This window comes from Eurosta solidaginis, chromosome 3 (assembly GCF_040869045.1).
Source record: "Eurosta solidaginis isolate ZX-2024a chromosome 3, ASM4086904v1, whole genome shotgun sequence".
Classification (NCBI taxonomy): Eukaryota; Metazoa; Arthropoda; class Insecta; order Diptera; family Tephritidae; genus Eurosta; species Eurosta solidaginis.
In genome coordinates, this window is record NC_090321.1 from 216,127,175 (window position 1) to 216,145,517 (window position 18,343).

Here is an 18,343-nt window from a genome sequence, read left to right on the forward strand (position 1 = left end):
GTTCGGCCTTATATAACCTGATCAAACATTCAGACTTATTTTATTTATATGTACATACATACATTATTAAATAAATATTTTTTGTTTACAAACTTGTATTCATGTTTTTATTCTGAAACTGAAACCGAAATAAATGTGGAAGAACGAAACCGAAACAGTTTAAAAAAAACCGAAATCGAAATTGGCACGTTCTTTTAATCGGTTTCATACATTGGCACTTCCTTATTTTATTTAGAGGAAAAAAGGCGGCAAACTTGTTAAATAAACACGCCCACTTTTAATAATGCTTAAGGCCGTTTTCATTATACTCAGTTAGTAACTTCTTATTCTCCATTCTAACTGAAGCACATACCTTAATCTACAATAAATGTTCAATAGATAAACTACGCGTTTACATATGCTCCATCCCTGTACAATTTTTATGTTTCCCTTTTATATTGTGCTTCCAATTACACTCTAGAGATAGGACTTTTTCAATTGCACATTTCTTTTCAGATAAATTACTTTTCTACATAACACGTGGCACCGCCCGTTAAAAAAAAATGTCTCCCCATTTCCTCTTACAATAAAACTTGATAAGTAAAATATCATTGATTCAAAACTATTTTTTGCTAAGTTATAGGTTATTAATCTAGTCTACGACCCTTTTAAACATGTTTTATATCTAAGTTGCCGTGGCCTTTAACCGATCCCGTCCATTTTTTCTAGAAATATTTCCGGCTATAGGTAAAAATTGTGTACCAAATTTTATTACGATCCGCTAATCTTTCTTCGATTTATGGCTCCCGAAACATAGAAAATTGCTTGGTCATAAAAGGGGCGGTGCCACGCCCATTTTTTTAAATTTGAAGTTTTTCCTATTTATTGTTATAAATCTACTTGGTAAATGAAATACCATTGATATAAAGCTCTTTTTTGCAAACATATAGCTTATTTTATTCGTCCACGATCCTTTTAAAAATCTTTTATATAAAAGTGGGCGTGGTCCTTAACCCATTTCGTTAATTTTTCTTCAAAGCATTCCTTATAGTAAAGGCAATCTCTCTGCCGAATTTGGTTACGATAGGTTTAACGATTTTTGATTTATGATTAATAATATTTGTAAAATTGATTTTATCACAAGTGAGCGGTGCCACGCCCATTTAAAAAAAATTTCAAAGTTTTATCAAGAGTGTCAATATTAATCCACACTTCAAATTTCAACATTCTAGGTGTATTATTTACTAAATTATCAGGTTTTTTGTGTTTGCAAAATGTTATATATTGTGACGAATATTAGCAACACTAAGGGATACTATCATCTCTAAGCCGATACTAAGCAGTGACTCGTATGCACATCAACAAATCAATCATTATATCTACACATATGTCCATACAAGTAGAGAGAGCAACACGTGAAAATGTTCATTAGTATTCTTACAACACCCTTTCATTGGTTAACTCACGAGTTTGTGGTATCAAAACGGCGCATGAGCGCTAATTGGAGTCAATTGGGACTCGCCACTCCAACCAACCAACCAACCAACATGAAGTTCTGTTAATCCAATAATTTGTAATGCTAATTACTTGGTAATTAAACACTTAATGCATAAATTACTTTAAATTAAGTACTGATAAAGTGGCAGAGGTCTTATCGGGAATATCACTAAAACGGCAAAAGTTTGTTTTCTACAGATATGCCGTGTAGTCTGAGCCGTATTTGGATAAAGGGCTAACCCCAGTCTTACCACAATAAGAATTTTCTGTTCGGCAGAACACTTAATTTATATATTTGACCTTCGGCTTGTGGCCATTAATAAAAATACGAATTTCTGATTGAGTTTTTCTTTTGCACTTTTACAAAAAAACAAAACATAATTCGTTTTGTGTGCTCTGAGGAATTGTCTTATCTTGGATGAATCGTTGTGTGTGTTCCGAGGAATTATCTTGTCTTGGATGTTTTAACTTGACAGCAGTTATCATGAAGATAAAAGTACAGCGAATTTTATACAGCTTTTACAAGCATATTGTGGAATCAGCAGGTGAAGCAAATAAAAAAAGACAGAAGATGAGCGCTATCTGAAACGGTACGGGTGTATTCTCGACAGCCAGTAGTAAAATTTTTACCCGCTTTCAAATAGTAGTAGAAAAATAAATGGCTTTCTACGGAAGTTATAACAGTGCTACGTAACTTACTTACTTACTTATTTAAGTGGCGCTTAACCGTTTGAACGGTTATGGCCGTCCAACAAGGCGTGCCAGTTGCTCCTTCGTTCTGCTAACAGGCGCCAATTGGTCACACCAAGGGAGTTTAAATCGTTTTCCACCTGGTCCTTCCAGCGGAGTGGGGGCCGCCCTCTACCTCTGCTTCCATTGGCGGGTTCCGATAGAAACACTTTTTTGGCCGGAGCGTCAACTTTCATTCGCATAACATGGCCTAGCCAGCGCAGCCGGTGCGTTTTAATTCGCTGGACTATGTTGATAAGTTCTACTTAACGCCAATGCAAAAGGAGATACTAAGGACCAATGCGAGTTTACATTACTGTTAGTATTGAGTAAAAATAAACAAATCAATTTGGCCACTTAAACTGTGATGAGCTGTAAAATTCAAATGCATGCGTCCAAAATCAACTAACCCCAACCTCAACTGCAGTTAAAGCTTTCACTAAAAAACCGGACATAATAGGGAGAGATGTTATCCATATATATAGTACGTCAGTTATTGAGTTGAACTTTACTGCCTTTTGCGGTACTTAAATGGGTTAAGTTCGACTACTGGTGCCCTAATGATGAAAAGTCTTACAGACCCGCTTGGAAGTGGCAGTAATACTCTCAAATGTGTTAAATAAAATAAATGCAAGACTCAATAACCTCCGAAGAGATGTAATGCCGAGATCTTCCTGGCCCCGCAACAGTCGGCCTATTACCAGAAGATACTAATTCGAAGCGAGCCGGATTCAAATATTGCAAATAACAATCTAAAACCGTAACATTCCTCTTAGGGGGCTGAGTTTGATGGCAAAACAGCTACTGTGCGTTATAAGTTTTTTTGGTATATTTAGAACACCATTGCTTTAGCGAAGTTACGATATATGATACGACAATTTTACAACTTGTTGTAGGAACGACAAAAACATTTCTGAAAGTCTTTGGTACAAGGACCTGTTTCAATTTTTTTGGGAACAAATTAAACATATGTATATAATTCTTTGGCACGGCCTCTCTTATGAAACCTAACACCAAACGATGAATCTCTATAGTTAAATCCAGTGAGGGTTCATTGATATTCATCTAAGAGTTAATGTGAAAAAAAGTACTAAAAGTGGCATATTTCACCCCTGAAGAATGCAGAAAACACCACTTTTTCGGGGCAACATTGTGAAATATATAATATATTTGTAAAATAAAATAAATAAATGCAAAACCCCATAACCTCGGAAGAGATTTTAGTCCGAGCTTCTCTTCCAATTTGTGTCGTGGTCCTTTTAATTTTCCCTACACATTGGCGGCATTTGCAAGGCAGATGACTTTTCACTGAGAGGCTTTTATGGCATAAATACATTCGGAGTGTTTGCCAAATCACTGCCGAAGGTCGCCCTCTCTTAGAAAAACTTTTTTCTAACTGAAAAAACATTTTTCTAAATTTAAAAAAAGAATATAGATCAAGAGGAATTTACAGCCAGACAATTGACGGCTTACTTCATCTGGTTATTCCACCATGATTGGCATAATTCATTCACAAGAGGTTTACTCCGTTGACAACATTTTTGACAACTGCAGCCATTTTGTTCCCAAACCGAATTGACATCAGCTAACTGTATTGTTTCTTTGCAAATTTATGAAAAATATGAGCCGTAGAAATAGGAGGCCAACAATTTACAATTGCCAGATAAGCACGGAACTACATAATTCCGATTTTATGGTAAATTTACTATATACACCAGGTGTGCTTTGCACACAGAGTATATTAACATTGATTGGATAACGATTGGTTGTACAGCTATAAAGGAATCGAGATATATATAGACTTCCATATATCAAAATCATCAGTAACGAAAAAAAATTTGATTGAGCCATTTCCGTCCGTTCGTCCGTCCGTTAACACGATAACTTGAGTAAATATTGAGATATCTTCCCCAAATTTGGTACACGAGCTTATCTGGACCCAGAATAGATTGGTATTGAAAATGAGCGAAATCGGATGATAACCACGCCCACTTTTTATATATATAACATTTTGGAAAACACAAAAAACCTGATTATTTAGTAAATAATACACCTACTTACTTACTTAATTGGCGCTTAACCGTCTAAACGGTTATGGCCGTCCAACAAGGCGCGCCAGTCGCTACTTCGCTCTGCTAACCAGCGCCAATTGGTCACACCAAGGGAGTTTAAATCGTTTTCCACCTGGTCCTTCCAACGGAGTGGGGGGCGCCCTCTACCTCTGCTTCCATAGGCGGGTTCCGATAGAAACACTTTCTTGGCCGGAGCATCAACTTTCATTCGCATAACATGGCCTAGCCAGCGCAGCCGCTGCGTTTTAATTCGCTGGACTATGTGGATGTCTGCGTATAGCTCGCACAGCTCATATAATACACCTAGAATGTTGAAATTTGACATGTGGACTGATATTGAGACTCTTGCTAAAAATTTGAAAAATAATTTTAAAATGGGCGTGGCACCGCCCACTTGTGATAAAATTAATTTTACAAATATTATTAATCATAACTCAAAGATCGTTAAACCTATCGTAACAAAATTCGGCGAAGAGGTTACCTTTACTATAAGGAATGCTTTGAAGAAAAATTTATGAAATCGGTTAAGGACAACGCCCACTTTTATATAATTTATAAATTTAACGGATCGTAATAAAATTGGGTACACAAATTTTCCCTGTAGCAAGAAATATTTTTAGAAAAAATGGACGAGATCGGTTAGAGACCACGCCCACTTTTGTATAAAAGATTTTTAAAAGGGTCGTGGACGAATAAAATAAGCTATATCTTTGCAAAAAAGAGCTTTATATCAATGGTATTTCATTTCCCAAGTGGAGTTATAACAATAAATAGGAAAAACTCCAATTTAAAAAAATGGGCGTGGCACAGCCCCTTTTATGACTAAGCAATTTTCTATGTTTCGGGAGCCATAACTCGAAGAAAATTTAACGGATCGTAATAAAACTGGGTACACAAATTTTCCCTATAGCAGGAAATATTTCTAGAAAAATGGACGAGATCGGTTAAAGACCACGGCAACTTAGATATAAAACAAGTTTAAAAGGGTCGTAGACTAGAATAATAAGCTATAATTTAGCAAAAAATAGTTTTGAATCAATGATATTTGACTTATCAAGTTTTATTGTAAGAGGAAATGGGGAGACATTTTTTTCAACAGGCGGTGCCACGTGTTATGTAGAAAAGTAATTTATCTGAAAAGAAATTTGCAATTGAAGCTCACGCTGAGTATATAATGTTCGGTTACACCCGAACTTAGACACCTTTACTTATTTTTTTTTTAAGTTAATGTCTACTACTGAGTGGAGTATCAGTCTATATCGGCTGCAGTGCGAACTCGCCCTACCTCACAGCATTTTTCAAAAGTTTCAAATCTCAGGATTTGCTTCAAAAGCCCCCTATCTCAGGCGTTGAAGAACGCGTATCTCAGTATTTTTTGATAAATCCTCCATCTCGTGTCAAAATGTATTGCTTCGTAAAAGCAAGATTGGCAAAGCTCTGTAGTCATTAGAGAACTAACATCTAGTAATTGAATCAGTCATTGGTGTAAAAGCAATATAGCTTGACATTTACATATTCACCTACAATACATTGTGATTATTAACGTAATATTGTTTGTGGTCAATAAACTTTAAAAAGGTTAAGACGTAGTAAACAAATTGCGAACAAAACACAATCATCAAGATATGTGCTTTCCAAAAATTAGCCAATACAATGACACTTGTAGATAAAACGACAAAGAGTAATACGAAAAACAAAAAAAATGTATGAAAGAAGAATATGATGATGATGTCATTATAACTTAATTAACTAACAAAGTCAAGTTAAGATAGTACATTAACGTTGGTTTTGCCAATAAATAAAGAGGTACACTTTCATTAGCTACTATTCTTAACTTCGTCATTCTTCCATTATGATTGTCAAAATTGTCCTCGAAGTTGGTAAATAAGTCTTAAGTAATAGTTTTATTAACACGGGTATTAACACGGGAAAACAATTCCGCGTTTATTTTTTTTTTATTGTGGTTGAGTAATAAACGTGAATTTATACCTATAGCCAAACTATTTTAGTAATCAAAAAATAATTAAATACTTGATGTGATTTGACTCCGATGAGATTAAGGCCGAGCTTCTTTTCCAATTTGCGTCCTTTAAATTTTCCCTACAAATTGGCGTGACGTGACTTACATGTTTTATGCCGACTTCGAAGGCAGATGAATTTTCGCTGCGAAGCTTTTCATGGCAGATATAAACTCGGAGTGTTTGCAAAATCACTTCTTATTTAAGCAATCGGTGGTCGCCGCCGTGGTGTGATGGTAGCGTGCTCCGCCTACCACACAGAGGACACTCGCCGGGCAAAGCAACATCAAAATTTTAGAAACAAGTTTTTTCAATTAGAAGAAATTTTTCTAAACGGAGTCGCCCCTCGAAAGTGTTTGGCAAGCACTCCGAGTGTATTTCTGCCATGAAAAGCTGTCAGTGAAAACTTATCTGCTTTGCAGATGCCGTTCAGAGTCGACATAAAACAAATAGGTCCCGTCCCGCCAATTTGTAGGAAAAATTAAAACGAGCACGACGCAAATTGTAAGAGAAGCTCGGCCTTAAATCTCTTCGGAGGTTATCGCGCCTGTCATTTGTTAATTTTTTATACAGAATTTTAGAGAAAATGCGATAAAACGATGTGTGTAAAAAAAGGAATACAAAATCTATATAAATCTTATAAAATAAAGTCGCTAAATGCCATGTATGCACATAACTTCACACAGAATACTCCGATTTTAAAACGGTTTTTTGCATTTGAAAGCTTAGCTACGTGAGATGGTACAGTTATTATAATTTGAAGATATATGTTATAGGGGCGTGGCAAATTGCCAAAATGTAGCAAATAATCATAAAATTTTTGTTTACACAGCTATAACTCATAAACGGATGGATGGATTTCAAAAATTCTACTTTTCAGTAAAACTTTGAAATATTTACCTTCGATCTGCATCAAAAAAAGTACTTGATTCCTTTCTTATATCAGCCAAGTTGTTTAAACAAAAGTAACATTTTTATCAAAAAATGCGTATGTGTGTTTGTTCGCTATGAACTGTACGCGCTAATTGCTTTTGAGTGAGGCTTGATACGACACATACATACGTACATATATAGCATTCGCTGCGTTATTTAACTTCGGGCGTAGGTTTATAGGTATGTACGGATGTACATCACTACATAGTATAAAACAAAGTCGCTTTTTCTGTCCCTATGTCCCTTTGAATGCTTAAACCTTTAAAAATACGCAACGGATTTTGATGCGCTTTTTTTAATAGATAAAGAGTGATTGAAGAGGAAGTAACGGATGAACATATTTGGCTGAAAATTGGTGGAGGGGTAGCTTAGAACCAGGAGACAGGAAATAGGCTAATTTTTATCCCGTTCTGGATAGGGTCTTGAGATCAAAACGTGGACGTGGGTAATCCTGGGATATGTTTGTACAATATGGATATCGAATGAGTACTTTGATAAGGGGTATTTTTCGTACCCGCGGGTAACTAAGGTCTCGAGATATAAGCGAAAACGTGGACGCGGGTACCCCTAGAATGTGTTTATAGAATATGGATAACGCTGTTGATGAGTGCTTTAGTACAGGGTAGTTTTCATACCTATTGGTGACTAGGGTCTCGAGATTGAGGCCAAAACGTGGACCCGGGTACCCCTAGAAAGTGTTTATACAATATGGATAACAAATGAAAGCTGTTGATGAGTGCTTTAGTACAGGGTAGTTTTCATACCTATTTGTTAGGGGTCTGGAGATATAGGCCAAAACGTGCATCAGGGTAACACTAGGATGTGTTTTTACATTATGGGTATCAAATTGAAGCTGTTGATGAGCGCTTTAGTACAGAGTAATTTTTATACCGCTGGGTGACTAGGGTCTCAAGATGTGGGCAAAACCTGGACCCGGATACCCCTAGAATGTGTGTGTAATATGGATATCAAATGAAAGTTGTTGCTGAGAGCTTTAAAGTAAAAAAAAAAAGCTTATTAAAATGTATGGAGATATACCAAATTTAGGGCAGAACAACGTCTGACGGGTCTGCTAGTTGAGTTCATATACATAACAGATTGAAAATCAGACGGCCATGACTTTATATTATTGAGAGTTATGTCAATTTCACACAGAGGCTTAATGAAATAATTAATCAAGTTTTCTACATTAAAGCCCTAATTGAACTCAATCTTCCATACAAAATGCAAATTCTTAATTATCTCATTATTGCTTTATTAAATGCCTAATCGAGTCGGTTTTGCTTGGTTCTTGGAATTGCATTGTCAATGTAACAAATGACTATCAAAAATAAATTATTTTTCATAACTTATGAAAAATAGAAAAACAAAAAACTCAAAATTTAAATTTCGCCGTAAAAGATAATATGGCTTTTTCGAAAAAAGGCACATATTTGGTTATGTGCAAGATATTTGAATAGTTGCGCATGCATTTTATTTTGATTGTATTTATAGTTAAGAAGAAAACTAAATTTTTTATTTGGGGCTGCTGCCAGATGTTCCCTTAATGAAGCAAAAGGCCCTGTATGAAAAGGGAAACTTAATTATTTTATTAAATAGAATTGTGATTCGATTAAGTTTCTGTGTGAAAACGGTATTACACTTTTGGGTTTGATTAATTATGTCATTAAGCCACACAATTATTGAGGAAATAATAAATTGAATTATTTCATGTATATTCGCCCTTGAAAGAAAATGAAAAAAGGTAGGACAAGTTGTGGTAATTCTTTACTTTTTACCCTGTGTCTTTGTTAATTATGAAAGGCAACTTCACTCCACGGATTAGTGAAAAAAGGCAATTTCTAGTTTCCAACATATTTTAGCTTTTTAATCGCTTCAACAACCAAGCTTTGTGTTTTAAAGGGACTCGATCTAGTTAACCCTGACCTCATTTGAAAGAAAGGACAATTGGTTGTAGTGGTCAACGCAACCCTTACAGTCTCCTATAAACACGAGATTACCCCATAAGGGAACTCAAACTAGTTTGTATAGGAATATAATATTTAAAAGCCAGATCCAATATACGAAAAGGTCTGCTCGAAAAAAAGCGATAACGGCAATACTCGGTTTTCTAGAACCTAGCTGAATTGTTACCTCGAGATCTGGCAACTCTGCAGCCCCAAATAACTGGAGCCTCGACCTAGCGAGCGCAGGACACGAACACAGAACATACATTCTTTCAAAAGCTTATAATTAAAAAAAAAATAAAGGCCCTGTACTTGAAAACGTTTTTAAGCAATACCTTGGTAGTCGGCTCCAAATCTGAAAAACAAGCCAGGAAACCAACAACAAAGAAAACTGTTTCCGCCATTGTTGCAAAAATTGTTTCGGTATCACCCAGGGAAAAATGCTTGTTTGCTCATAATACTACCAGTAAAGCATGCATTCTTTCAAAAGTTAAGGTTAGGTTCGTTTGAACTGGCCGATCAATAAAGACCCCACATGGACTGAGTATATCCATAGTGTCACCAGAATTTGTTTGACGACCAAACGAAAGAATCACAATTAGGTGCCAGGACTTATGTTATAGAATAACTTCGTCCTCTTGGCAAGACCTAGCTTAATTGTTGCCTCGAGATCTGGCAACTCTGCTGCCCCTAATAACTGGAGCCTCGACCTGGCGAGCGCAGGACACGAACACAGAACAGCATTCTTTCAAAAGCTTATACAAAAACAAATAATTAAAAACAAATTTTAAGTTAAACGGTTTTATTGAAAACAATACTTACATTAAGTAATAATAATACTAAAAGCTAGAAAATAATAAGGTAGGTCTTAAGTAGGGCTGTGAACTGCATCCGGATTTTTCATCTATCCGGATAAACTCGATATTCGATTAACCGGATAGCTAAGCAAAAAATCCGACTATCTGGATATCCGGATTCGTAAATGGAAAATTCGGATATCCGTATGTCCGGGTACTGGAATATAAAAATTTAATATCTGCATATCAGAATTGAACGTAGCAAATATCGAAAAATTATTTACAAAATATCTTTGCAGATTATTAAATTATTATTAAGAAAATAGTTTAACATCATATTACATATTTCTCAATACGAGCCTTTTTTGTATTCACTGTTTATTGATTTAAATGCCCCCACGAATTTATTGTTATTAATGTTAAATAATTTCTTGCTTTCACTGGATATCCAAAAATACGGTTATTAACCGGATCTTCACAAATCCGGATATCCGGATAGTTTCACAAACGAATATTAAGAGGATATCCATGCCGTCCGTATGTTATCCGTGTCAACGGATATCCGTATGGATATCCGTATATTCGAATATGCGGATAGTCCCAGCCCTAGTTCTAAGTAAATAAAAGCGTTGGGCGCGTGAAATTTCTAAAAATGTGATGCGTAGCATAACCTGATTAAGGTTCAGTTGGTCTTACTTATGACTATCAATAGAAATTTGACGCGTCCAACGCTTTTATTTAATTGCCTGATCAACGCCCTAGATTGATGAGGAGTGTGATGACTAGTACCAAGGACCTGCCTAATTATTTTCTAGCTTTTAGTATTATTTTTACTTAATGTAAGTATTGTTTTCAATAAAACCGTTTAACATGGACATTTTTTTTTTTATTTTTTTTTTTTTCAAGTTTTTAGTCTATATTTAATTGCCTATTATTTCTCATTCTATTTAGTCCCTTTAGTGACTCATTATTACAAGGACTGTTTTCTGCCAATTTGTTACAACCTAAGTCCTCAATGCATAATCCTTCCAAAGACTTTACCCGACTCTGCGCCACGTATGCTTGTCCCTCCTCGAACTCCAAAGTATTTTGACGTCACTTCTGCCGGACTGTATGTAATATTTGTTCCAAATCGGACAAATCAAGTACGAGTTTTTTAAATATCTCAATTCTTGCGGCACCTAGCGTGAGTTGTTTTTACTAAAGCGGTTTCTATTCCTGTATGTCATATATGTATGTTTTCCAAATATGAGCCAAATCGGACCCCAAATACGATTTTTTGAACATCTTGATCATTGAGCCACCTGGCGTTGATTTTTTATGTGTCGCTTTCTATTCATGCATGTAATATGTGTTTCAAATATGAGCCAAATCGGACCACAAATACGGTTTTTTTAATATCTCGATCCTTGCGCCACCTGGCGGCGATTTTTTCATGTGTCGCTTTCTTTTCACGTATGTAATATGTGTTCCAAATATGAGCCTAATCGGACCACAAATACGATTTTTTTGAATATATCGATTGTTGCACCACCTAGCGGGGATTTTTTCAAAGGTCGCTTTATATTCATGTATGTGTTATGTGTTCCGAATATGAACCAAATTGGACCACAAATACGATATCGGAGTTTTTTTTCTTATTATTGCATTGTCATTGGGTTCTGAACAATTCCAAGTTTCAAGCTTGTAGCTTATCGGGAAGTTACTTAAATTTCAATTACAAAATTCTGTTCGTCCGGCCGCTCAAGTCAAGTTAAATAAAACCGTTTAAAAATAAACTTTCTTTACATGAAAAAGGTGTTAGGCAATACCTTGCATTAAATAAGGCTATTGTGTAGAAATTGGAAACTCATGTCGGTTACAAGATTTTAACGGCCTTCATGCAAATACTTGAACTGTGATGAGCAGTAAAATTCAATAATGCGTCTAAAGTAAACTAACCTCAGCTTCAACTGCAGTGGAAACGTTCATCGAAAAACCAGACATAAAAGGGAGAGGTGTCATCCATTATTTAGTTTACCTAAAGTAACTTTGCGCACTTAAATGGGTTTGATGAAAAAATTTACGGAAGTGCTCGTCATACTTTGAAATGTGTTTCCCCTAAAAATCCATTGTTATTTCCATCTGCCTTCTAATATATAATACGAACTTAGAAGATCCCCCAAAAACTGTTGACAGTTGAATTCATGATGTATTACTAATGTTACAAGTTATTATTTACGAAAATATGTCAGGGAATATACGATAAACGGGATGAAGTGTGGTTACAGAAGAGGAACGTACACTCCCTAGGGAAACGCGCGTCACTCTAGATCAATTTCGATTTGGATACTGTAACAGGTTAAACTCTTACCTATCCAGAATCAACCACGACATACAAAATGTATGCCTTGCTTGTAACATGTCCACACATGACACCAACCATCTCTTCATCTGTATTGTGGAACCAACGCCTCTAACACCCCTCTCATTATGGTCCACCCCTGTTGAAACAGCAAGTTTCCTTGGACTCCCGTTAGAGGATATTGATGACAATTTATGATCGGTCGCACCTATTTGCTGGGGCGAAGCACTGCTACAACAACAACGGGATGAACTACATCAAATTCTTTGCACCGTTTTGAGAATGAGTTTTCTCATTCCGTGTTAATCTGCATATCTGGGGAATAGAATAACTAAAATTTTTGGTTGAGCTGAAGGCTGGGTTTTCTTAAATAAAACACTTGGATGTGTATTTTATTTGAGTTTTTATTTTTCAATATTTCGACTTCAGTCTGAAGTATCCTTAGGAATCCTAAGCTGCGTCTGCGAAGAAAACCCGGCCTTCAACTCAAGCAAAAATTTTAGTTACTCTAAAAACTAACGGCCAAAAACGAGATAAATAATATTTGGGAATAGTTAACACATTCACTGTAAGCTTTTTAACCGTTGTTGTTGTAGCGATAAAAACACTCCCCGGAGGCCTTTGGGAGTGTTGATTTTGATGGTCCTTTGCCGGATGCAGATCCGGTACGTTCCGGTAACCTTATAGACCATCCCGCCCCACCTCCTAGATCCATGAGGAAATTGGGGTCATCAGCGCCTCGGCTGTTAAAGAAACAGAATTCGCCACTGGTGGGTGAGGTTGACAATTGGATTAGAGATCTATATATTGTGCTGGCAACTCCTTGAGAGGGTTGCGCTACACAACCCCTTGAACCAATTTGATATTTTAGTCACCTCTTACGTCAGGCATACCTACCGCGGGTATATTCTAAGCCACATAACCCCCTGCGGTCTTTTTTAAAGTGGAATAACTCCGTTGCTCTCAATGCGGCCCTCCTCCCCCTCTGCTTCATTGAGTCTAAGTGAGGTTCTCACGGACCGGCCAGTTCAACCTATCAAACTCTCCAAAAAAGCAGTTACGAAAAATTTTGTTGTTGTTGTTGCAGCGATAAGGACACTCCCCGAAGGCCTTGGGGAGTGTTATCGAGTTGATGGTCCTTTGACGGATGCAGATCCGGTACGTACCGGTACCAAACCCGACCATCTTGGGAATGATGTGTTATTACCACATGCGACCTTCTATGCCATCCCGCCCTCCCACCTCCTAGATCCATGACGAGTTCGGGGTCGCCAGAGCCTCGGTTGTTAATGAAACAGGATTCGTCACGGATAGGTGAGGTTGACAATTGGGTTTGGAGAAGCTATGTATTCCGCTGGCAACCTGAAAGGGTTGCGCTACACAAACCCCTTGAATCCGGTATTTTAGTCGCCTCTTACGACAGGCATATCTACCGCGGGTATATTCTAACCCGCTGTAGTTAATCTTGTGGTTTTGGCCTTTGTGAGCTGAGCTAAAAATTTACATACATATATAAGCAATTCACTAGTTCTCCTATTCGCCGTATGTACTATGATTTAATCTAATTTTATATGGAAATCTTAAAATTTTACATGAATGCGACACCCTTGTGCATTGTTCATAATATTTTCGTTTGTATGTGACATATTTGTTTAGTTTGGGGAACTTTTCCTTATAGACAGTACACATTTCCTATGTTATTGTCACGTTAAGGCCAGCTGTTTTCGTCTGATGTCGTGATCGTTTAGCATACTGGGGCGAAACAAAGGTTCGTTCAATTCAATTCAAAAAGATACACGATGAGTAGATTAAAAAAAGCATTTTACAGTATTTATCTGGCTTTTAGCTTCTTGTTCAATTTGCTGTTTTTTTTTTTTGTCTTCATTGTCGCAGCTAGTGAATAAAATGAATCACACTCATTATTTTTATTTTCTTTGCATCATTAGTTTCTGCGTCCTCTTGACAAGATCAGTCTATCTTATGCCCAACTATAAATTCCGTTTTCGATAAAGCACATTTTTGAGTTGTGATTCCAGTAAGCTCACCTTTATAACATTCTTAGTGTAAACGTAGTAAAAGTTTAAATATTTAAAGGGCCAGTTAGACTTCAATAACCCTAACGCCATAGTCGTAACCATACCCATAAACATCTCCATCGTTTACAAATATATTCCACAAACAATAAGTCTCCTTGTCAAAAAGTATCCAAAACAATAAATAAAATATACAAAAAGTTAATAGATTCACCAACTCAAATATTTTTAGGTTATGGATATAGCAACAAACCAAAAACCAATTGGTTGACTATGGTATGGTTATGGCGTTAGCGTTATGGTAAAGCACCATTTCCATAAGTTCGATTAGCTGTTTTATCTGGTTATGGATAAGTCACCATTAATTGGCCCTTAAGGGCAAATTAAACTTGCTTAACGCTAACGCCATAGTCGTAACCATACCCATACCCATAACCATCTCCAATGTGATCGATTAATGGTGCCTTAACCTAAAATTTGTGAAAATTTCATAAAAATGAAGAAGACGCAAACAATTACAAACATATTCCAGAAAAAATAAGTCTCTTAGTCATAACGTATCCAAAACAATGGATAAAATCCATAAAACGTTATTAAATTCACCAACTCAAATATTTTTAGGTTATGGATATGGCGAGAAACCAAAAACCAATTGGTTGGCTATGGTATGGTTATGGCGTTAGCGTTAAGGCACCATTAATCGATTACATTGAATTCCATAAGGTAGGTTCGATCAGCGGTTTTATCTCGGTATGGTTTTATGGTTATAAGTCACCATTAATTGGCCCTTTAACTGAACATTCTGTTGTACAATATATGTACGTTATGGTTTTATGGTTATAAGTCACCATTAATTGGCCCTTTAACTGAACATTCTGTTGTAAAATATATGTACTTACCGAAATCCATAAATTGTTTTATCGATAACGGTGATGGATTAAATTGAGAATATGTATCGAGCATTTTGGTAATGTTTGATAAGCGCACCGGAAATATCCGCATTTTGGCGATTTTGATTCAATTTGTTTCCTGTCACCAAAAATCTTAGTTAATAGACTTATGGTTACTTAATTTTTTAATTACGTTATTACTTTTAGTTTAATTATGTTGTGCAAGTATGTCTGCCCTATGATTTTGTTTCTTTTTTTTTATAGCAAACAGTTTTTACTTAAATATACTATTTTTGGCCACAAATTCACGTTTGTCGGATATTTTTACTGATTATTTATTTCTTTTCTTGTCCACGTTTCCACCAATAAACACTTCACACTAAGCTAATGACGTCAATACATTTAATATTGAGTAAAACGTTTGATTTCATTTGTTTGAACAACCAGGTTTGTCACATATATCCTATTCAACTCTACCAGGTCAGTGCTTTGTTTAGGTAGCGGTCGCAGGTAACATTAATTTTGATTAAACATTTTTGTATGTCCTTAGCAGCGTAAACAAAAGGCAGGTTATGAATGAATGTATATTCAGATATTCAATTTCATAAATTCTTAGACGTGTTGTTGTTGTGATCGCAGATATTCTAGGTATATAAATCGAAAACACTGTAAACAATGTCTGCCTGTCACTGCAATGTTCTAATAATGCACTTAAAATTTTATTTTCCAGAATCACGTACTCAATTGAATCTCGGCTGCTTTTGTACATGCAATTATGCTGATATGCCGATGTTAATGTCAGTGTCACCTTCAAAAGGCCACTGTCCTTTCGATATCAAACCACCGCTAAACAAGCTGGAGGGTGTACGCGTTTGTTTGTAGGTATGTATATATGTGGCTAGAGGACCTCGCTAGGTCTCTATACCTTAAAACCTTATTATTTACTATTCGTAGCTAACTTCTGCAAAAAACGATTACTTATACACGAATATAAACAACCTGTGGTTTAAATAACTCCTTTTTTGTTGATGTTCCACTTATTTGTTCAAATTCCTTTACATTGCACTAAAAATGTGCATGTGTACATATGCACGTTTACTTGGCTGAGTTAAGTTATTAGCCGTTGCGCTGCTCTGCTAAATTCAGACTGACTGTTTTCTCTGCTTGTTCTATGATTTTCTCCACAACGCTCTGGATTGTTTTGCTTTCGTCTCGACTCTTCTTCAACCACTCTTCCAGCTATTGATGGGCGAAACTTGATTGTTTGTTTGTTGCTGTGCTCCAATTTTGTTGTTGTTATATTCGTAATTCAAAGTGCACAACACCTCAACTGCTGTTACTATGTTTGTTGATATTTTTCTTATTTATTTATTTACTTTTGCATCGGATGTATATATCGGTAATAAATTTATCTCACAAGCTGGTATCTCAATGCACTGTTATCTTTCCCAAATCCAATAATTGCAAACTTTTTTGTTCGATTGTCAAATGTGGAGCTTTAAAGCGCTTTGGTGCACAATCAGCTGTTTTTGACAGCTTGATTTGTAGATATGTGGCGTCTGCACTGTGTGGTTGGATAGATGCAATTTCATGTTAAAAAATGATATAAATTTAAAAATTCCGGCACACATTCGGATCCAAAAGAGGGTCAAAAAAAGTATCTTATTCAAATTGTTTATTCTTATTATGAACTCATTTAAGAACCCGAAGGGAAAATATACCTCTTCTGCTGGGATGGTTGCCTGATGTGAGCGTGATCTCATACAACATAAGACCATTAGTAATATTACATTTAAGCAGGTCTCAAATGCGGCCTGCTAAAAAATCTTTTAAAAGACTTTATATGGCGAGAAACGTAAAGCTATAGAGAATCTTCAACGACGAACAGATAGAAATTGTCAAACTGGCCTTATTCACCTACTTGAAGATTTCACTGCGTTACAAAAACGAGCTTTAGTTCTGTCCTAGGAACCGAACTTGGCGATTTTCATGTGGTTGTTGTAATGTTTGGGTACCCACAAAAAAATTGTGAACATAAGTGTTTTGCGCGGATATAGTTTCGGTCTCCAAACCGGTGTTGGACCCACCCAGGGTAATTTTTTTAAAGCGCGGCCGAGGGCCGCCAACGCAGAAAGGTGTTCGGCGCAAAAATACTATGGATACCACCCCCGGTTGCGGAGGGACCCGCGGGTCATTTTTCGGTGTTTCGTTAATATCTTTTGAATGAGTTAAAATTTTAATTTTCCGCCTTCTGATTATTAACACTGATGTCAAGACGCGTCGTTTGACACCTCTCTCTTGCTAGCGTATTAGCAGTCGATCCCTCAACTAGACTTTTACACGAATAAGCCACAAACGTAACAAAATTTATTTGGAGTCGCGCACTGCATTTTTCCTCAGATGAAATATATAGAAATACGTTTTCGCATAAGAGAACTTAAAACAATTGTCAAAGTATACGTTTCCTAGTAGAGCAACTGTCAGCTGATCGGAACAAACACACAAACGGCATAGAGTGTGTTGTATCAAACAATAAATTAAACAAATTTAAATAATGCAATATTTTTTCTTTCTATTTAAGACACTGCATTCGCAAGCGTCGTATGGCAAGGTGCTTAAAAGAGCCCTTATACTGCCAGGTTGTCTAAAATCACTTATTCAATTCCGTTATTTCCAGAAAAGTTAATTTTTTTGGGTTTTTAATGGACCACGTCAGGCACAAAATTGTTAATATGTATTTGAAAATCCGATATATGGCTTGTCGCCATTTTTTTCCACAATCCCGTTATGAGTAAAAATCCCGTTACGTATATAAAACTCGTTTGGTTTTTTGTGCATTAATCCTGGTTATTTTAATCGTAGATTACCATAATATATAAAGAAAAGAATACTTAAAAATCATTTTCTTACATTTTTTTGTTATATAAATAAAATTGATGATTGCAGTATTGATTGAAGTTTTTTATGAGAAAAAAAAATGACGAAATTCGAAAAATCTCGAAAAACTGAAAAATTAAAAAAAAATAAAAACTTTAAAAATGTTTTTGTATTTTTTTCGAAAAGTACATTTAAAAAGAAATTAAAAAAAAAAACAGATCCCAAACG

General features: G+C 36.0%; 1 protein-coding gene across 1 annotated transcript in view; it reads right to left on the reverse strand.

Moving 5' to 3' along the window:
* Pdk (pyruvate dehydrogenase kinase) overlaps positions 1–16,703 on the reverse strand; it is a 97,021-nt gene extending 80,318 nt beyond the window's left edge. Inside the window, exons 1-2 of the mRNA XM_067775051.1 lie at positions 16,238–16,703; positions 15,248–15,377 (exon numbers count right to left, since the gene is read on the reverse strand). Of these exons, the coding sequence (XP_067631152.1) occupies positions 15,248–15,350 (103 nt within the window). The 5' untranslated portion in view covers positions 15,351–15,377; positions 16,238–16,703. The remainder of the gene's footprint in view (positions 1–15,247; positions 15,378–16,237) is intronic.
* Positions 16,704–18,343: the final 1,640 nt, after the last annotated feature.